Source organism: Onychomys torridus, chromosome 14, assembly GCF_903995425.1.
Source record: "Onychomys torridus chromosome 14, mOncTor1.1, whole genome shotgun sequence".
NCBI lineage: Eukaryota > Metazoa > Chordata > Mammalia > Rodentia > Cricetidae > Onychomys > Onychomys torridus.
Window position 1 is genome coordinate 20,547,997 of NC_050456.1, and position 22,065 is coordinate 20,570,061.

The 22,065-nt window shown below is 45.1% G+C and overlaps 1 protein-coding gene across 1 annotated transcript; it reads left to right on the top strand.

Annotated features, from left to right (window-relative positions):
- Positions 1–6,596: 6,596 nt before the first annotated feature.
- On the top strand, positions 6,597–20,242 carry Coch (cochlin). The gene is made up of 12 exons (XM_036206588.1): positions 6,597–6,707; positions 6,913–6,965; positions 7,038–7,094; positions 8,960–9,116; positions 10,079–10,212; positions 10,652–10,714; positions 11,608–11,652; positions 11,737–11,884; positions 16,244–16,347; positions 17,091–17,317; positions 17,669–18,185; positions 19,375–20,242. Exons 2-12 carry the CDS (start codon positions 6,932–6,934, stop codon positions 19,548–19,550), a joined length of 1,662 nt encoding a protein of 553 aa, XP_036062481.1. The 5' UTR covers positions 6,597–6,707; positions 6,913–6,931; the 3' UTR covers positions 19,551–20,242.
- Positions 20,243–22,065: the final 1,823 nt, after the last annotated feature.

The window sequence follows — 22,065 nt, forward strand, 5'->3', positions numbered from 1 at the left end:
CAAACAAACATACAAACGTGTGTTCTGTGTCATTTGCAGATCATGGCTTTCAATGCTTATACATGTGTGTGTAAGTAGTGTGAGTGTAGCTGTAGGCTATGAAACTACAAAGACTAGAGATGGGGAAAGCAGTGTTGAGGAAAGGAAAAACAGGACACGTGGACATGCAAGCGGAAGGGAAGCTATGGGGGGGGGGGGGCAAAGGAGAATCAACAAAAATAACTTTCTTTAAAATGCTGTGATGGGGCTGGAGAGGCGGCTCTGCAGTTAAGAGCACTGGCTGCACCATCCTGAAGACCAGAGTTCAGATCCCAGCATCCATGTAACAAGCCCCGTGTTCTCAAAGGCACCTGTAACCACAGGTCACGAGATGCGAGCCCCAGTTTTAAGAAGAGACCCTGCCTGCCTCGAAGGAGCAAGCAAAGACCGATAGAGGACATCCAACACCCTCTTCCTGATTTACATACACACACACACAAATAAATTAATATTTTAAGGATGAAAATGCCAAAATGATACCTGAACGTTGTATGCTAAATACCTAAAAACAAAACAAAAATGCACAAACCATGCTTTGGCATCGTTTCCTTCTGAACTCTCTAACATTGGAGGCTGCCAGGGGGAAGAGCCCCCTTCCACTCCATCCTGTTCGGTCCGGTGCTGAGCCTGGCGTGTGGAAAGTCATCTGTCCAGGCCTGCAATCTCTTCAAGGGGCTCCCTTCTTCCCACAGCAGAAAGCACTTCATCCTGTGGTCGAGGCAGGCTCTCCTTCACTCTGGAGACTGTCCATCTTGGGCAGCGAATGGCTAAACCAGGAGATGTCACCTGAGTATAGTGTGGTGGGGACATAAGGCCAAACACCTCCATCATCTGTGGATGACCCGTATCAGTGTTCTGATCTAAGTGCTCGGGAGAAAGGAGAAGGCTGTAGAGAATGTCCACTGGCCCAGAGCTTTCTAGTTCTGAGTCCCAAATGGCGAAAAGTGTGTGGCACAACAAATAATTTTTTAAAAAATAAAAAAATATGTCAGCTGTTGGTGGCATGTGCCTTTAATCCCAGCACTTAAAAAACAGCAGCAAAGGGTTGGGGATTTAGCTCAGTGGTAGAGCGCTCGCCTAGCAAGTGCAAGGCCCTGGGTTCGATACTCAGCTCAAAAACAAAAACAAAAAATTTGCCAGCAATGGGCTGGAGAGATGCCTCCCAAGTGCTGGGATTAAAGGCGTGCGCCACCACTGCCCAGCTTTATTTCACATCTTTAATAGCTCAATATGAGAAGGTTTGTTGGGTCAATGGCTTCAAACAACTGGTCCAATCACCAGTGGTTTGCACACCACAGATCAAACACATCTCCCAGGGCAAGGATGAGCCATCTTACAGCAAGAGCATCACTGAGGTCCTGTCTCTGTCTTTCATGATCACTGACCGCTCTTAGAACTCGGTGAATTGCAGAAAACACCCCTCTTTATCCTTTATGTAGAAATGACAGGTCACTGGCCTCTGATTTGTTTGGTTCTTTATTTTTTTTAAAGGAGTTTTATGTGTTTATTTTATGCATATGAGTGTGCATCAGCACAGTCACTTCCAGAGTGGAGCATTAAAGGGTCTGAGGTCAGCACTAATCCCCACAAATCTTACAGGCCAACTGTCCTAACTTCATTTCTGTTGTGATAAAACACCCTAGCCAAAAGCATCTTGGAAGAAATGGGTTATTTGGCTTATAGTTCCAGGTTACAGTCTATCTATCATTGTGGGGAAGTCAAACAGGAACTCGAGGCAGGCTAATCACATCAAATCCAAAAGCAGAGAGAGAACTGATGTGGTTAATAACACATATTAGTTAATACACACTGCTTTTGTAGAGGACCCTAGTTCAGTTCCCACCCCCATATCAGATGGTTCGCAACCATCTGTAACTTAGGCCCCAGGAGATTAGTGTCTCTGTGGGCATGCGAACTCACATGAACATACTCCCCCAGACTCATATTTAAAAATAAAGTCAATCCTTAAAGTTTGTTTTTAAAAGGAGCAAAGAGAGAATAAATGCATGTATATGTTGTGGTCACTTGCTTTCTCTGCTCTCAAAGTCCAAAGGCCAAACTCTGGACATTTTAAGGCAACCAAGATGATCCTCCGCAGCCATACTCACAGGCTAACCTGATCTAAGATGATGCCTAATTGAGATGCTTTCCCAGGGCTTTTCAGCTTGGGTCAAACTGACAGTTAAAATTAGCCAACACATCACATTAGGCTTTTGTTCTTCACAAATCTACTTAGAAACTATTGTTTGGCCTGGATGTTTAGAATATGAAGGTGGGTCTTGGGGCACAGCCAGTGTTTCTTAACTGGCTATTTCCCAAGCCCTAGGAAACAGCATAGCCCCTGATACCCACATTTGGGTGGGCAGCCATGTATGCACAGTCTTGAAGCATGGCTAGTGGGAAGCTATCTTCAGTAGCTGATCTCAATCCTATCATTTTGTAAGAGAGGAAACTGAGGCCTGGTGGTGACAGGACCATCTCTGCATCGATTTTTCACTTTTAGTGTTCTAGTGCTGGGGTTGAACATAAGGCCTGTTGTGTGAACAAGACGAGAACTCCACCTGACTTATATATCGTAGCCCATTAATCAACTTTTAAATCTCACTCCTCGGAGGCTCTGGACATTCATTCTGCTGCTAGCCATCATCAGAGCCCAGAGTTTGCTCTGTGCACTTGCTTAGTAGAAGATAGGAATGACAGAAAATAATCAGGACTACTAGATACAGAAAAAGATTGCTACACCACTGGTGAATCAGTACATGGAGGAGAGGAGCCCGGGTTTATTTACCCCTATCTAATCAGCCATAGTGACGGATGGAACACTTTAGGACAGTCTGATACTGTCTAAAAGGGAACATGTTCACTTCTGGATCATCAAAATAGAAGTCAGGATAAATTAGGCTTTGTACTTAGTAACTGTTTATCGAGCTTCTGTGGCCCACCAGTTGGTACAGGGCTGATAGTCTTGGGAAAAATTTTTTAAAAAGCAAGACTTTCGGGGCAGTGGTGGCGCACGCCTTTAATCCCAGCACTTGGGAGGCAGAGGCAGGCGGATCTCTGTGAGTTCAAGGCCAGCCTGGGCTACCAAGTGAGTTCCAGGAGAGGCGCAAAGATACATCGGGAAACCCTGTCTCGAAAAACCAAAAAAAAAAAAAAAAAAAAAAAAAGCAAGACTTTGGTGTTCATTCCCACACCCTAAATAAAATAAATAACAATCAAATAATAAATAAATAAATAAACAAAATGTCAACATTTCAGAAACCCATGCCTTCAAACGGTGAGAAAACAACAGAAGGGAGACTGGAAATGGAGCTCACTGCTGAATTGTAACTACACTGTTTCAAAATGTATTCCTGACCAACAGCAGCATCCAAAAGTCTGAAAGCGCACACAGGCAGATGCTGTTAGAGGCCGCTCATGCCCTCAGCAAGGTGGCCCGCTGCTCTATACAGTCAGAAATGGAACCAGACACACTGGGCACACACCCAGCAAAAGCTGTTTTGGGGGGAGGCTGGGGATGGCATCCAGGGCCGCATCCCTGCATGCATGTGCACTAACAGCAAGCTGCACCTCCAAAACTGACGAGTACCTTTGAAGTTCAGTTTCTTTCTGCTGGGCACTGTTTCCATAAGGAATTTATTTATTTTATTTATTTCTCTCTCTCTCTCTCTCTCTCTCTCTCTCTCTCTCTCTCTCTCTCTGTGTGTGTGTGTGTGTGTGTGTGTGTGTGTGTGTGTGTGTGTGAGTGAGAGAGAGAGAGAGAGAGAGACAGGCAGACAGACGGACAGACAGACAGACAGAGAGTCTGAGCTACGGTGCCCATCTTTGAGGTCAGAGGTCTATGCAGTCAGGTCTCTCCTTCCACCTTTACACGGGTCGCCTAGGATCCCACTCTGGTGGCCAGGCTTGCACAGCCATGACCCTTCTGTGCTGAGCCATCTCACCAGCCCTGGGCAGCGTTTTTAAACAGCTACCCATGTTTCACCCATGTTTCATCAGGGAAATAGAGTTGGCACATAGAAATAGAATCTCGATGAGAAACTGAAAAGCCAATCAAATATTAGAATTACTAATCTCTTAGCTAACATGCAACTAAGTGTTATGTGCCCTGCGCTATGCACTAGAATCATCCAGAGAGGTTTTTAAATGCCTGAGGCTCTGGCCTCATCCCAGGCCAACAGGATCAGAATCTCCAGGGGAAGGGAGACCCAGGCTACACCAGACATGAGTGTCTCCCAGCTGCAACCCAGTGAGGAACCAGCTGCTCTCTGCTTTTTGAATATTAAATGTTCTTCATTGGAGCAAGATAAACTAGCAATCCTGGGAGTATAATGCTCTGAAATGTCACCCAACTGAATACAAACATGTAATCTTAACCATTTGCCTTTTTCAGTCATATGCATCAGATCTGGCTCGCCCTCCTGGCTGTTTCTGGAGGCAGGTCTCTTCACTTCCCATATTTTCCCTCCATGCACTTACGGTGAACATGAAAAACAAACTAACTGAGGAAAAGAACTATCACCCCGACTCCTCCACCCTCCTTGGTTGCTCTTTCCAAAAGAATAAAAATAAATAAAGACTAACTTCTAACTTCTCTTAAATGTTTCAAAACAAAATAATTAAAATGCCTGGGTAAACAACCATGAAACTTAACGAGCTATTTCCTCTAATTTTTTTTTAAGTCACAGCCTGGGGGTCTATCATGGAACTAGCTGCACAATTCTGATTTTGCCAAATCACCGTGGAATGGTACCAGGGACTGTGCCCTGCAAGGTTCTGCCTACACCCCTTCCGCCATGTGAGTCCCAGCCGCAGGGGTTTCTGCCTGGCAACTAATTATACAAGATCCTGACAGTCCCCCAGCCTGACGGGAAGAGGCTATCCAACCCTGGTAGAGGACACACAAAGATCATGGAAAGGACAGTTTTAGCCGTCCTCATCTTCCCTCCAAGGAAAACCTCAGAGGTGGTTAAGTACACTTCTGAGACAAGTACAACTCTCTCCATCATGGAAGGGATCAAACCCTTCAAGAAGCCATGAGAAAGAAATAGCCAGAACTTCTCAACCAAGCGATTTTGCCCCTTTCCCTTCCAAAGACACACGGGTAGTAAGAGGAATTAAATCATTAGTCCCAGGCTGCCTAATGAAAACGCCAAAGCCTTCTTTCTGCCCAGGCGAGGGCTGAGCAGGTGACAGGGAGTGCGCCTCACCCTCCAGCACAGGTGCGCCTCAACGCCAGGCACGTTGGTGTAGGACTCCACTTATATAAATGCCCACAAAAGACCAATCTGCAGGGAGAGGAAGTCGATTAGTGATTGCTGAGGGTGCTGGTGAAGAGAGGGCCTGTCCGCCGACCACCAGGAGGCATCATTTTGGAGGTGATGGAATGTTCTAAAACTGGATCCGATGAGGATCATGAACTTATTAGAAGTCACCGAATCCTGTTCTTTTAATGGATGGATTCTATGATGTGAATGACAACTAAATAAAGCTGGTTTTAAAACAGGTATTGCAGCCAGGTGTATATGCCGCACTGCGGAAGGCTGAGGCCGGAGAATTGTGAATTCAAGGTCGTCGTCATCGAGGCTACAGTAAAACCATGTCCCCCCCCCCAAAAAAAAAAAGTGGTAGAGTAAGGGCTGTCAAGGTCTAGAGTTCCTCAGCTGCCTTGCAGGTCGCAGTCTGTCGCTAACATGACATATGTCGCACCATATCCATCATGAAAAGTGACTGTAGTAGAATTGGCAAGAGGAGTGTATGGGGACTGGGGGGGATGGGGGGACGGGGTGGGGTGGAGGGACGACACATATTACCAAATCTAGTTCTGTGTAATCAGCAGATCTGAGACTGGAAAGACAAACGAGGAGGAATCTTTCCTGAGCTAGAAAAGACAAAGAAAAAAAAAGGAAAAAAGGAAGGAAGGAAGGAAGGAAGGAAGGAAGGAAGGAAGGAAGGAAGGAAGGAAGGAAGGAAGGAAGGAAGGAAGAAAAAAGAAAATGTAAATACTGCCTGGAGGTTAGGGGGCACTCTACGAGGTTTCTACCCTTTACAACAACCGACCCGTCAGGAAAAACAGTTTTCTAACAGAAAAGAAGTCCCGAGGCTGAGCCCCTAAAGAATAACGGGTCTTGGGACCAGTTTTCCACCACAGCATTCATCAGATGCCGCCTGGTTTTACTTTAAAGGTAAAGCACCTTTCCCACCGGCGCCAAGTTGGGAAGTTTGGTTCTCAGGACCAGGTGCTGGGCTGCACCCCGCTGCGACTGTGCGGAGTGGTCCTTCCATTCCCTCTGGACAGTCACCCGCCACCGTCCTCGTCCAGTACCCTGCACGACCTGCGCGTCCCTAGGAGCATCCCCAGGCGCGCTCCGAGCCCCCCACGCCCCAGTCCCGGGACGCCACCGCGACCTTCACACCTCCCCAGGGGACTCCCACGCCGCAGGGAGAGGCGCCAGCGGGCCGGCCTCCCCCGGGAACCGTCGGGGGACGGAGGGCGGAGCTGATCGGCCACCGCCCTACCGGGGGTGTGGTGAGGGGGAGAGAACCCGGGACCGCTCCCAGCCCCCGCCCCTGCCCCCAGCACAATGCTCATGCGCGCCGCTGGCTTTTATAGCGGCCACGGAGCCGCGCTTACCGCACTCGGTTGCAGCCGAGCGGATTCCACGCAGGTGCGGGATCCAGGGTGTCGAGCGGGGGTCTGTCCCTGCCCATCTGGGTGTCCTGGCGTCCCCCGCGCAGATGTGAGGTGGCACAGCGTGCCTGGGGCGGCTCGATCTGCAGGGGCCGGGCTCTCCCGCCTTCTCCGGCTCCCGAGGAGCCCGGGGGGGCCTAGGGGTACCCTGCGAGCCTCGCTCACGCCTCGCTCTCCCGCAGGTCCGCGCAGATCCCCGCCATGCCCGCGTCCTGGATCCCTGCTCTCTGCCTCGGTGGGTACGCGCCCTCGCCGCCGCGCCCGGGCGGGCGGAGGCTGCAGCCACCTAGCTGTCCTTTCTCCGCAGGTGCGTGGCTGCTGCTGCTGCTACTGCTGCCCCGGCTCGCGCGCGCCGAGGGAGCCGGTGAGTTGGGTGCGGGCGGAGGAGGGAGGGTGGACAGGGTCGGTCCGACCTGTGGAGGGATGCGGGGGCTGGAGAGGCGGAGAGGCGCCCGCACCCGTCTCCAGCGCGCCCTTCGGGCTTACCTATTTCCCCACGCCAGGGTCCCGGGGGTCCGACCCGGCCTCCTTCCCGGGCGCACGCCACCTAGCTCTGGGACCACTAGTCCTGAGTTAGAGTTACTGGGTTGGGGAAAACTCTTTGGTCCGAGCCTACAGATGGGGCGGCTCACGTCCTGGCCCCACCTAGTCCGATCTTGCTGTGCGACTGTACAAGTAACCCCCATGGAAAGCACCGCTGGCTGTTCTTGTCGCTCCCTGGAAGCCTCAAAAGAGTTTATTCCGCGTGTTAGAAGTCCGAGTACGGGTGTGTGGTTCGGTGTCTTTTCTGCGATGTAAGGCACCGTTTCGTTTCTAAAAATCTGTCGTTTGCTTTTCTTCAGAGTAGAAATGGTAAGTACCGCACCTGGCTGCCTCGTTCATGTTTTGCCCAAGGAAGTCAGTGTTAGCAGCTCTAAGATTCCAGTGTCGCCGCCGCCCCCTCCCTCGGGTCGCTGAAAACGGGAAGGATTGGGGTTATTTGAGAGAGCTGCTGGACTCCTGTTGGTAGCTGAGATTTTAACTGAGCTGAGGAACTGGTATCACACCTGGCGTCGTCCCCTTTCTTCCATGGTCTGGGTAGCAGCACAGACAGGGGTCCGTGGCAGAGGCAGGTTCCTCAACTTGCAAAACTATGTATGTCTTGTCCGGTGAGAGAGATGTTGTTTTTTCCGAAACATCTGTTTCCAAAGGTCTTGGATAACTACACGTCCCCATGTTTGGAAAGTCGTATTTAATAACCTTACTCTCCATTTAATCGACAGTAAATCGACAGGTTACCATCTCGGGATTCGTTATGATTTGACAAATTAACACCTTTCACAGTAACTTCGTTTGCTTTTCTGAGGCGGTGTCATTTTAGCTCAGGCTGGGCAGGAACTCACTGTGTAACCCAGTCTAGCCTCAAACTCAAGGCAAAAATCTTCCTGCCTCAGCTTCTCGAGTGCTGGGAAGACTGGCGTGAGCCACTCAGGATCCAAAACTTCCTTTTTTCCGGGGGTGGGGAGGGGCAGACTGATTTAAGACTTAAGCATGTTAGCAGTGCTTTCTAACACAGTATTTGCTGCTGCCCGTGTCCCCTTTGGACGGATCTGGAGGAGATAGAATCAGATTCAAGTACAGGACTGACTTCCTCCTGGCTAGCCTTTGGGAGTTGTGGAGATGTGGAGAAATGAAGTCTAAAGCTTTCATTTCCTCATTTGTAAAATGTGCAACTAAGTAACATTCTGTGGATCCAGGCACCAGTTAACTGGACGGCTTATGTGACTGAGATTTTAAGCGTCTGGCTGTGTCAGGGAACAGGCTAAACAGTCCTCTGCAAAGGGTAGCTTCAAGACTATGCAGACACTCCAAAGGCTCAATCCAGACTTACTGTCATCATAAACAACTATCAACAGTGTCATCACAATTGAGATTTTTTGTACTTTTAGAATAAGGACAAAGCCAAAGATTAGCATTGTTTTCCCATCCTGATGTACTTCGTTACATTTTCCAAACTGACTAAGAACTGGGAATACTGTCACATTAGACATCTATAGTAACTCAGCCCTAGATTAAACTGAAAACCCCTTTTGATTTGCTAACATCTAAAACGGCGTCAACATTTAAATCAGTATTTTGTTGGGAGTATAGAAATGAGGGGAGTGAAAACTAATTCCACAGCCTGCTTTTCCAACAACACTCCTCAAAGAAGCCGTAGGAGCCCTGACATAACAAGCTCTTTCTCTTCAGTCCCCATTGCCATCACCTGCTTTACCAGAGGCCTGGATATCCGAAAAGAGAAAGCAGATGTTCTCTGTCCAGGAGGCTGCTCTCTGGAGGAATTCTCCGTGTTTGGGAACATAGTGTATGCCTCAGTATCCAGCATCTGTGGGGCTGCTGTCCATAGGTAAGCCAGGACATGTGGGAAGGGCTGTGGGGGTGGGCACTGGACAAGCACAGTTAGTTTCTTCCCCATTTAGCTGTTTGGAGCTCTTTCCTACCTCCTTGCTTCTTTTTAATGACAGTTTTGGCCATAGAAGGTGGATGTATTTTTGAGGTTTTCCTGGGCATTCTTGCATTACCAAATGTACAAGGGAAGCTGACAATAAGCAGATAGCATTCATTTAAAAAGAAATTATGAGTGTGTGTGTGTGTGTGTGTGTGTGTGTGTGTGTGTGTGTTATAACTGTTTGGGTGCCCATGGAGGACAGATGAGGGTGTTGGGTCCCTTGGAGCTGGAGTTACATGTGGTTCTGAGATGCTAGGAACTGATCTCGGGACTCCTGGGAGAGCAGCAAATGCTCTTAGACACTGAGCCGTTTCTCCAGCCCTGCATAAGTGCCCGATGGCTACATGCCTACGATTCTAAAGCATCTGCCATTGTGTCGTACTTTATGGGGCTTGTATACTACTCAAGGCGTTGTTTTAACTTCCATCACAAATCTTAAAGTAGACACAGCTTTGGTCTGAGGAGACTGAACTCTGGTTGTCATATATCTTGCTGGTTGTCACTATGGTAAGCCAATGCCACCCCATCCTACAGTAAAAGAGCGAGTGTGATTTTTTTTTTAATACAGTTCAAGGGCACATGCAGTTAATTGCTTTAAGAAAACTGGCATCTTTTTATTAATTCTGAATCTCTGAGATGTAAGAAGCAGGGTATCAGTGTGTCCTTATCATCACTTTAAAAAGTTTAACAGCACAAAGTCATTTCTCCAGATATTTTTGTTCCTGTATAAGTGAATCTCAAAGGGCCAGCAGAAAGCATCCTTAGGCAATTTCTCCACTCAGCTATTTTCTTGACCAATCAGAGTAGTGGATGACACAAGACAATTGGATCGTGTCTCAGCTGTAACTCTTACTTTGCAGGGGAGTGATTGACACCTCAGGGGGACCTGTACGTGTCTACAGCCTTCCTGGTCGAGAGAACTATTCCTCAGTAGATGCCAATGGCATCCAGTCTCAGACGCTTTCCAGATGGCCCGCTTCCTTCGCGGTGACCAGTAGGTACAATTTCACTGTTCTCAGCTGTGCATAAACACTTCCCCCACGCCCCTCCGAAGGGTTTTCAGCTTCCCTTAGCCCAGTCTTTTTAATTCTGATGGAAAACATTGTACTTAAAAAGTCAGCTATGGGACAGAGTCACCCAAATTTGGGGGGAGTAAAAATCTCACTTCACGCAGTAGAAACTGAAATCTGAATTGTTCGCAGTAAATGCCTAGATACTTAGCAAGTAACAAACTGTTGAAGCAGTAAATTCAGTTTTTGGTGGCATTTTCAAATGTATCAAGAATGCACTGTAGTTCTCCAAACCTAATGGCCAGGGTGATGTTTATACCTGAGTCACCATTACCCACTTAATCGTTGTGTAGAACTTTAGCTACATAACATCCTGACGGTGGAGAGGGAAAGAGAAAAACAATAAACTTCTCATTTCAACAGAAGGCAAAAGCAGTACCCAGGAAGCCACGGGACGGGCAGTGTCCACAGCCCATCCACCCACAGGTAGGAAGCACGGACCGATCCCTTGTTGCCTGGCACAGAATTTGGAGTTAGAAATGTTGTCGGCAGAGCCTGTCCTTCAGAACACTAATATTAAAAAGGAGCAAAGCAGCTATCTCTTGTCTACTAATGTGCTTTGGATGAAAGCATTCTACTTTATAGTTCACGTTTCTTCTCTTCTTTATTATCAACCTAGCTCATCCAATCTCAGGAAGTCCTTTCTATCCCTCTCTGATTTGATGGACCATGTGTAGAAATCGGTCGGTTTCTACACATTTCCAGCTCTTTGCTTCAATAGTCCACTTAGTTTCAGGACTGTCATGTGACTAAAAGAAATCAGTGTGTGTGTGCTACAAAAAAGAAGAAAAAAAATCCAGGGATCCCTTTTTCCAAAATTGTGGCCATTTTATTTTTTTTTATTAGAGATTATGTGTATATGTGTGTGCTTGGATGTGTTTATGTGTATGGTGTGTGTGCAGGCAAAGGCAGAACTACCAGAGAGTGGTGGGCTCTTCTGGAGGCCCAGTTACAGGCACTGTAACTTAAGCTGCGTGATGTGGATGCTGGGACCAAACCTGGGTCTGCAAAAGCAGTAAGCTCTGTTACCCGCTGCTCCACCCCTCTGGCCCCTACCATTTTAAAGTCAAAGAAATGAAGAGCAGGTGGCTCTGTGTTCCCACTCTTGCTTCAGCTGCGGGTTTGTGAGATCAAAGCCTTGGACAGATGCATACCAGATACATAGGCCTGCCCAGGTTGTGTTGTTTCTTTGTTGGAGCAATGCCTTCCAGCCCAGAAGACCATGGAAGGAACTTAAAAGGCGCTCCTTGCCACAGCTCATTCTGGTGGAAGTTCCTGCTGTGTAAGCATCTCGTGGTCAAGGGCTTCCTTTGTTTCAGGTAAACGGCTAAAGAAAACACCAGAGAAGAAGACTGGTAATAAAGGTAAGCTAAGTTCTTGGGGGGAGGGGATGGCATTTCCTCCGGCTGCTCTTGAGACTAACGGAGCCCTTCTTTGGCTCTCTGCAGACTGTAAGGCAGACATTGCATTTCTGATCGATGGAAGCTTTAATATAGGGCAGCGGCGATTTAATTTACAGAAGAATTTTGTTGGGAAAGTGGCACTAATGCTGGGAATTGGCACAGAAGGACCACACGTGGGCCTCGTGCAAGCCAGGTACCAACGTTAATAAAATGAGAGATTATGGATGTCTTGAATGATGACTATTTACCAAGCTGTAATATTAATTTCAGTTAAACATGATTTAAGTTTGGACAAGCTGGAATACCAAACTATAAATTCACAATTTAAGAATGTCTATGCCAGGCTGGGCATGGTGGTGCATGCCTTTAATCCCAGTACTCAGGAGGCAGAGGCAGGAGAGATAGCCTTATATCAGCTTTGTACCAGCTCTGTGAGTTCAGTGCTAGCCTGGTCTAGATAGCAAATAGGACAGCTAGGACTGCATAGTGAGATCTGGTCTTTAGAGGGGAAAAATCTCTGCAAGTGCTTGCATGTACATGCAATGTTCACAATTCTCCACACTGCAAAGAACAACAACAAAGATTGGTTAGTGTGTGTCGGTCTGAGTGAGCCATTGGTATAAAAGCACTTAGCAGGGATTGGGGATTTAGCTCAGTGGTAGAGCACTTGCCTAGCAAGTGCAAGGCCCTGGGTTCCATCCGAAGCTCCAAAAAAAGAAAGAAAGAAAGAAAGAAAGAAAAAAAAAAAAAAAGCACTTAGCAAACAGCACTCTGTCTATAGGGAGCCAGAAAGAAGATTCATGACCTAGAAGCCTTACACGAACACCCTTGTCTGCTTCACTCAATTCTTGGATCTTTTTTTTTTTTTTTTTCTGAAGGAAGCAACAGTATTCTTTGTTCCTTTTCTTTACTCTGCCAACATTGGGCTTTTTTTTTTTTTTTTTTTTACCCTTTTCATGTTCCTTCTCTGGAGATCTAGAGTGACTGTCACTAGTTGGTGACACGAGCCTGAGAGAGTGGAGTCTAGAAATGAGGCAGACTAAAGTCTCATGCAATGGCCAACTTGATTCAGGGCATCGGACAATTTATATTCTGAGGGCATCCTGAGGGTTAAGCAAGGTCATATGAGCAAAGTTCTCTGGAGTTCAGGCTGCATACAGTCACAAGGGCAAAGATCACGCAGACTCCATTCTGAATGATAATGGGTAAGATGAGGGGTGGGCTGAAGCAACCCCACCCCTATTACTACACCTGGGAAGGCTGTAGAGCACATCCCAGAACATCCCGTGTTCTGGAGGAACTCTTGTCTTGCTCCCTTTTCTCACAAGCTCTCAGAAGTCTCCTCATGGACCGTGTTCTGACACGTGCTCCCTTTTCCTTCGTGTAAAAATGATATCGGTGGTTTGTAGCACTAATAATGTCCCTTTAGGAGGCTTGACAAGAAGTACGAAGAAGCGCCTTTCTCAGACCACGTCCTCCAGGGCCATCTTTGTAAAGTTGTCTTTCCTTTCTGCATTTGAGAAGACATTTCTCTTCCCCTTTTCTATATTTCAGGCTGTAAAAATGTTGGACCCTCTTTGCTCACTCCTTAGTGCTTTAAGTATTCTCTGTGACAAACGTGCATTGCAAATGGTTTGATAGTTTTCCTTTGTGTCCTTGAGAGGTCTCCCCCTGCCTTTCACTGTCACACAGCAGCCCATGATGAGAGAGAAGCCTTATGGCTGCTTGGGCCCATCTTTGATCATTCAGCGGAATTCCTGGGTTTGAAGTTCAGACACTTTAAAAGTCTCTGATAAAAATAGCTAAATTGCTTTCTAGAAGGTCGAGTGAGCCAGCTAATACTATCAGCAGTATGTCAGGGTAGCCCAGCACCACCACGATCACTAATTAATATTCCATTCATTGCTTTTCCTCACCCTTTGGTTTTTCAAGACAGGGTTTCTTTGTACAGCCCTGGCTGTCATGGAACTTGCTCTGTAGACCAGGCTGGCCTTGAAGTCCAGAGATCCACCTGCCTCTGCCTCCCAAGTCCATTTGTTACTTTTTATAGTAGGGTCTGTTTAGAAGGTATTTAACTTTTCTCTATAATATACCATTTTCCCCTTGCCTTTAAAATGAACCCTTTATTGTGTGGATTTAAATGCAGTATCAATTTTATAAGATCTAGGCAAGTTTATTTGAGTCAGGTGCTGATTTGTGTGTGTGTGTGTGTGATTTGGGTGGCTGTTTGTTCGTTTGTTTGTTTTGGGTTGTTTTTTTTCCCCAGACAAGGTTTCTCTGGAACTTGATTTGTATACCAGACTGTCCTGGAACGTGGAGATCCACCTGCTTCTGCACGCACCACCGTGCCTGGCTTAGGTCCTGACACATTTTCTAAGTGTTTTGGTTTTGACTAATTTAGCCTATGCTGTTTCAAACTTAAAGCTGCATTAACCTAGATACTCATGGTTTTTCTGCTTTAGGAAGCACTAGAATAAAGAGCTCATATTTAAATAGAACGGAATGATCTTTGCATCATTAGCAATGCAACAATAAGATGGCTTGCTTAAGTCAGAATCTGAATAGTGGAAAGTGGCTACAATCTTAAAAAAGGAACCAATCCATGAAATCGGGTTGCATGATCCAGCAGGCCATTAGGAATGCTGACATAAACCAGCAGGTGTGTGGAGATAGTCTGTGATCTTCTTGTCACTCAAAGAATCATCTTAAATCCCACAACCCAGAAAGCTAAAGCAGAGAGCTTGTCTCAAAGCAAGCAAGCAAACAAACAAACAAAAAACCCAAAGCCTGACATTAAAATGGCTACTTATGCTGAAAACTTAAAAATTTGCACTTAAAGCCGGGCAGTGATGGCACACGCCTTTAATCTCAGCACTCGGGAGGCAGAGGCAGGCCAATCTCTAGGAGGGCAGCCTGGGCTACAAAGTAAGTTCCAGGAAAGGCGCACAGCTAAACAGAGAAACCCTGTCTCGAAAAACAAAAACAAAAATTGCACTTAATGAAGCTCTGACTTTAAAGATGTGCTTTTGTTTTACTCAGAGACAGGATTTCTGTGTGTGTGTGTGTGTGTGTGTGTGTGTGTGTGTGTGTGTGTGTGTGTGCGCGCGCGCGCATGTACATGTATGCAGAAGGTGGAGGACAACCCCAGACTTTATTCTTCAGGCACCACCCACTTTTTTGTTGTTGTAGACAGGTCTCTCAGGCCTGGAACTGGCCAAGTAAGATAGGCTGGTTGGCCACCATGTCTCAGGGATGTGCCTCCTCAGCACTGGAATCAAAAGTCTGAGCCACCACACTCAGCTCTCTTTACATGGGTTCTGGAGATCAAACCCAGGTCTTGGACTGAACCATCTCCCCAATCTTCAAACATGGTCTCTGATGAACAAAATATAGTTAAAAGTGAGCTGAAATTCTTTAAATAATAATCTTACAACCAGGATTAGCAAATGCCATTGTCATTTTATAAGAAAAATTTAACAGTGTAGTGTTTTACAATGCATTTCCTTGTACCTTTTCCCATCTTATAAAATGTCACTCTTAGGGACTAGAAATATGTCAGTGATCAAGAGCATTGGTTGCTCTTCTAAAGGACCCAGGTTCACCTACACGGTCACTCACATCTATCTATCTGTATCCAGTTCCAGGGGATCTAACGCCCTCTTCTGGCCCCTGTAGGCATCAGGCATGCACATGGTGTAGGGACATAACATGCAGGCAAAACACCCCACTCCACACAAATAATAATTTAGATGTCACTGGCACTGTTCCTTTTGACCACAGAGACCTAGGCTAATAGGCTGCTGAGTGCTCCTGGGACTGTTCCCTGGAGCAGATGAACTCTCACATCCAACTGTTTCCCACGTACCTGGTGCCCAACTGTGTAGAGTTCCATCAAAGCCAGAACCCAGAGCCACATCTACTTTAACATGATGCATACATAAAGTCTGTAACTCCGGTTCCAACCTGGATTTCGGAATGATTTTGAAGCCAGTTGAGTCTGAATTTAAAAGGCAGTCATTTTTGTTAGGCAAATTCCCTGAGTGTTCTGAGCCTGTTTGGGGTTTTGTTTTGTTTTGTTTTGTTTTGTTTTTTTGTCTTTGTTTTTGTTTGTGTGTGTTTTTTTTTTTTTTAAATAATTGGGATAATTCCACCTTGTGGAAATATGAAATGAAATTGTGTGCTTAGCTATTATTCAAAATATAGTAAATTTGGGGTATAGCAATTATTCTTGTTATATTTCTGACAGATTTCCAGTGAGTGGAAGCAATGTTCTAGTTGATTGCATACTGTGTAATTTAAAAAAGCCTTAGGTCTGACTCTTTCTTACATTTCTCTTATAAGGCTTTTGTTTGTTTGTTTTGCCTGCATGCATGTCTCTATACCCTGTGTGTGCCTGGTTACCAGAGGTCAGAAGGGATGCTAGACCCCCTGGAAGTGAGTTAGCTGGTTATCAGCCACTATGTTGCCAATTGAACGTGGGTTCTCTGCCAGTCATTTTTTTAAGGCCTGCTTATTTTGTCTTTCCTAAAAACTTCTTTTTTCATTTTTATAGTGAACATCCCAAAATAGAATTTTACTTGAAAAACTTTACTTCAGCCAAAGATGTCTTGTTTGCCATAAAAGAAGTAGGTTTCCGAGGGGGTAATTCCAACACAGGTAAGTACTCCGCCTCTGGGCTCAGCATACTCATGATAGTGATCAGAAATGAAAGCCTTTAGTGCCATTTAGGAGACTCCCTTCCTGCCAGCACTTCTGTGTTGACTAGATTTGCATCTCATCACATATATAGAAACTGTCTAGAGTGGAAAATATACCAGTGGGTGGCTGGTGTATCTTTTTTTGCTTTTTTTTTTTTTTTTTTTGATAGGATTTCTCTGTGTAATAACTCTGGCTACCCTAGAACTCACTCTGTAGACCAGGATGGTCTCAAACTCAGAGATCCACTTGCCTCTTACCTCCCAAGTGCTGGGATTAAAAATGTGCACTAGCTCTGCCTGGTCTGATAATTCTTAAAAACAAAATAAAAATCCCTACAGCGTTGTGAGCTTTAGGAAAGTACCCGTTTTTCAGCAGATGAAGACAGAGGGGACAGACTCTGGAAGGCTCCTTGTTCCCTAGCTGCCCTCATAGGCCAGTAGGGGCAAGAACACACAACAGGAGGGGTGTGTTGTGTTTTACTGTGAAATGATACAAGGGAATGTGAAACTTCTGGGAAGTGGAGGGGATGTAGGTTGTGAAGGCCAAAAACAGGCCTGAAGGATAATTAAACTTTCCCATTTCATAGATCTTTTACTAACTGAATTCCTAAATTCTTAAATTCAGTGGCATTAAGCTGTTAGCCAGAAATAGAAATGTCATTTGAGCCATGACAACTGCAGCTCCTTTGCTTCTGTTTTTAGGGAAAGCCTTGAAGCATACTGCTCAGAAATTCTTTACAGCAGACACAGGTGTGAGAAAAGGGATACCAAAAGTGGTGGTGGTGTTTATTGACGGCTGGCCTTCTGATGACATTGAGGAAGCGGGTATTGTGGCCAGAGAATTTGGTGTCAATGTATTTATAGTTTCTGTGGCCAAGCCCATCCCTGAAGAACTGGGGATGGTTCAAGATGTTGCATTCGTTGACAAGGTAAGGTGTGAGGGCTAGTTCCTGTTAATGGGTGGAAGTGACTCAGTTTGGGACCTTCTAAACCTAGTACTGATAAGCCCATAACTAGATTAACAAAAATATAATATTTGGTATGTTTGAGGTGGGCCTGAAAGAACAGACCTGTAATCCCGGCTACTCAATGAGGCTGAGACAAAAGGATTACAAGTCCAGGGCCAGCCTGTGCAGCTGAGTAAGACCCCATCTCAAATGAAAAGTAGCAAGGCGGGGATGGGATACATATGTAAGGTTCTAGGTTCAATCTCCAGGACCACAGTTTACAAAATATTAAACCTTTTATTTTTTGGGTTATCTTTTGTCTTCCCCCATTAGGCTGTGTGTCGGAATAATGGCTTCTTCTCTTATCACATGCCCAACTGGTTTGGCACCACAAAATATGTAAAGCCTCTGGTGCAGAAGCTCTGCACTCATGAGCAGATGATGTGCAGCAAGACCTGTTACAACTCGGTGAATATCGCCTTCCTAATTGATGGCTCCAGCAGTGTTGGAGATAGCAATTTCCATCTTATGCTGGAATTTGCTTCTAACATAGCCAAGACATTTGAAATCTCAGACATTGGAGCCAAGATAGCTGCCGTACAGTTCACTTATGATCAGCGCACGGAATTCAGTTTCACTGACTATAACACCAAAGAGAATGTCCTAGCCGTCCTAGGGAACATACGCTACATGAGTGGTGGGACAGCTACTGGTGATGCCATTTCCTTTACTGTGAGAAATGTATTTGGACCCATAAGGGACAGCCCCAACAAAAACTTCCTGGTAATTGTCACAGATGGCCAGTCCTATGATGATGTCCGAGGTCCTGCTGCAGCTGCCCATGATGCAGGTAAGATGGTTGTACTTTGTGTTAGGAATAAGAAAGGGGTCCTGTGAATATCAAGTCAATATAGGCCCAAGCATTGTTTTGTGGAAAGGATCACTGCAGTGCAGACTTACCCTACAAGCCTTCGAGTCTCGGTGATTGAACTGCAATTTTTCCAAGCTTCACTGAAATCCCTTTGGGAGTTGTTTGTTTGTTTTGTTTTATTACTAGATTTTTTGCTTTAGTGTTAAAAGAATAGCAATTTAAGTTTGTGAGTGTTTTTCCTGTGTGTATATGCACCATGTGTACACCTGGAGCCCATGAAGAGCAGAAGAGGACATCGGATCCTCTGGAACTGGAGTTAGATGGTTAACTATGTGGGTGCTGGAAACTGAACACAGGTCCTATGCAAAAGCAACAAATGTTTTGTGTGTTTTGAGGGGGGTTGGGTCTGGGTATTTTGAGACAGGGTTTCTCTGTGTAGCTTTGCGCCTTTCCTGGAACTCACTTGATAGCCCAGGCTGGCCTTGAACTCACAGAGATCTGCCTGCCTCTGCCTCCCGAGTGCTGGGATTAAGGGCGTGCGCCACCACCGCAAAACAAATGTTTTTAACTGCTGGGCCATCTCTCCAGCTCCAAGACTTACAATTTTTGATTACTGGATTTGTCAATATAACTTCAAAGACTGAAGTGGAGGAAACAAAATTATCACTAGCCTCCATTTCCTCAGACAACGCAAACCGCCCCATTTATGCATCTTCTTATTGCTGTCTCAATTTAATGTCTATGAGGTGCCCACATGACGTATGAAAGTAGAGCAGCAGGGCGTCTTTCCTGGCCGCCAACCATGTATGCCGGCTCTAGGAGCTTCCGGTTCGGCCAGGGGTCCTTTTGTTACTTGTTCAAGCTGTCCTCCATGAACTCCACATCAAATTATTAATGCAATTAATAATTGTCTTTCATGAGCTGACTGGCCATCTGAGTAGTTTTTATCAAATTATTAATACATAGCAGGTTGCTGGAGGCAAAGCTTTTGATCCTAAGTATGTTTGCCATAATCAAAACAACTGTAGTCTACCTAGAAAATTCAGCATAGATTCCACTTAAATTGTTAAGCAGTTTTCTCTGCATCTAGGTATTAATGTATGGAATATTTAACTTTGTATGTAAGCTAGACCTATTTTTAACTCACTTGAAAATATTTCCATTGTAGGTATCACTATCTTCTCTGTTGGTGTGGCTTGGGCACCTCTGGATGACCTGAAAGATATGGCCTCTAAACCCAAGGAGTCACATGCTTTCTTTACCAGAGAGTTCACAGGATTAGAACCAATTGTCTCTGATGTCATTAGAGGCATTTGTAGAGATTTCTTGGAATCCCAGCAATAACTGTGATATTCTGACAACTCAAAGAATTCGTATAAGGGGATCTAATATGCAAATTGTATTCTCAATACCTAAGTAACTTTATAGCTTACCAGGATCAGTAAATACATCCACAGCTGTTTAAAGCAAATGAGCATTCATTTGAAGCACCTAATTTAGACTGGCCGAGGCTTGATAATCAGGGTCCTTAGAAACTCAGGAAAGAGAGATGTCATGGACTAAAACTGCAGAGTTCAAACATGCATACTCAAAGTGGCTATGTGAGCTCCACGGCTCCATACAAGAACCTGACACTTGGACACTGTGTTGACTGTGCAAGGACAGCAAAGCAGCTTTTAAACATAGATCAAGCACAATCTTGACCCACGTGGACGTCTTAAAACCAGCCAACAAACAGCTGTTATTTCATGTACCAGTCATAACTACACATTATATGGAACCATGTATCAAGCTTCTTTTGTAGTGTTTTCATAACTAATGGCTGAAAATACCACATTGAGTAAGATAGGACTGCCTGGTATTTTTCTATTTATATCCTTAAATTTTATGTGTATAGGCAGGCATTACTCCAAGGACTGAGAAAATGCTTAAGCAGGTTGTTTTTGAAAAAAGATGTTTCAAGTATTGTATCAGGAAAAATACATGGCATAATAGCTTGGATATGTCAACAATAAAACTGATAGTGACTTACTAAGTGCCTATTTATTAACACTAGTGTTTTTCTTCTATAATATGACAAAAATTCTACTCCTGCTAATTTACAAGGAATAACCAATCTAAATGACCAATTTGAATTAAGTCGTGCAAAATTTCATTCAATCACATGCTGAATGCCTATTGTAGACAGCATCAGTCATTACCAGGTTAGCTACTAGGACATGTTAGAGTACCTGCTTCAAGAAACATGTAACCAGCATCATTTTAAAAACTTAACTGCCCTTCTCTCTCCCCTCCGCACAGTCTCTCTGCCTCTCTCTGTCCCTTTCTCTCTCTGTCTGGTCTGTTTCTCCCCGCCCCCTCTCAATAAAGCTCTAGAAAGGTTAAAACAAAAACAAAAACACTTAACCACATTTGTGAAGTTGCTGTCAAGGAGAGTATCAAAACTCTCGGTGTGGACTACTGCCCACAGGGGCTCTACCATTCCATCTTTCTCTGAGCTAGGTTCTGTCCTCTCCTTTACCCACCTGGGGACCTGTTTACTGACTTGGGAGAAGACTCGTGACTTACGGGAGTACACCCACATTTCATAACCATGCAGAGAGTAAGGATTATCTGTGAGAAGAGACAAAACTCAGTCTAGAGACTTGACAAAAAGGACATTCCTTCTCCCTTCCTTCTTAGAAAAGGCTGCCAAGCTTCATTGTGAACAAGGAGGATCTTACCATAACTTCCTAAGTTGTTCCCTGTGAGTAAATGCAACTCTAGCTTCCATTCATTAGCTCTTTTCCAAGTCTTTCAATTCTATGAAGGACAAAACTTTGGAGCATCTGAGATAACCAGAAATGCTAACATTTAAGATTGCCAAAAGAACAAGAGAGAAATTAAAACTTTAAGATGCCAGGCATTTCTGAAAGTGAACAAAGGGTTAACAACTAAGGGTACATAAGTCACTGCTGAGACAAGCTGGCTTTGTCAAAGCCCTCCTACCTCATTCTCTTCAGTGCTGGCTTCAGACTGGCTTAAAAAAAAAAAAACCCATCATAGTTTTAGTATACTGTAAAACACAAATCTGTGCCCCACAATAACAAACAAATTACAGTTAAATAGTTATGCAATGGGCTTCAGAGAGAAACAAAATGAGATTTGGGGAAATTTACTATTGAGAAACAAGAGTGTGGAGGAATATCCACCAGCTAGTGCCCTGGGGTACATGTGGTACATGCATGTCAGAGTGCATGCATATGCTCATGCATGCATGCAGAGGCCAGAGCAGGCTTCCTCCTCCAGCTCTCCTCTTAATGCCTTGAGCTGGGGTGGGGTGTGTCCTCTCACTAAAACAGCTCACCGTTTAGGGCTAGGCTGGCTTACCAGTAAGTTCCCAGGGCCCTTCTGTCTGCCCTGGGAACATTGGGGTTATATGCACACACAGTCACACCATGCTTTTTTACATGGTGCCAGAGGTTCAAACTCAAGTCCTTATACTTGTATGGCAACCACTCACTCACTGAACCATCGCCCCTGACCCCAAAAGTAACAATTACAATTCAACAATTTCAGTTCTGAAGTCTTAAGTGTTTTTTCACTAGCAACTGAGTTATTAAGTTCTGTAATGCCAAATTCAATTCCATTTGCAATTTCTTCTAAGAAAGAGAGTATTAATTTCTTGTAACTTTTGCTTTCAAATAGCTAACTTTTAATTTCATGAGAACAACGTTCTACTAAGTGAATAACGTACTTTATTCTTTGCTAACATTTTTGTGGAAACAGGTAAAGCTAAACAAGACAACACTACTTACTAGTAAAGGAAAACTCAAAGTAATAGGATGTCTAAGCAGATTATTTAAATTGTGTATCTGAA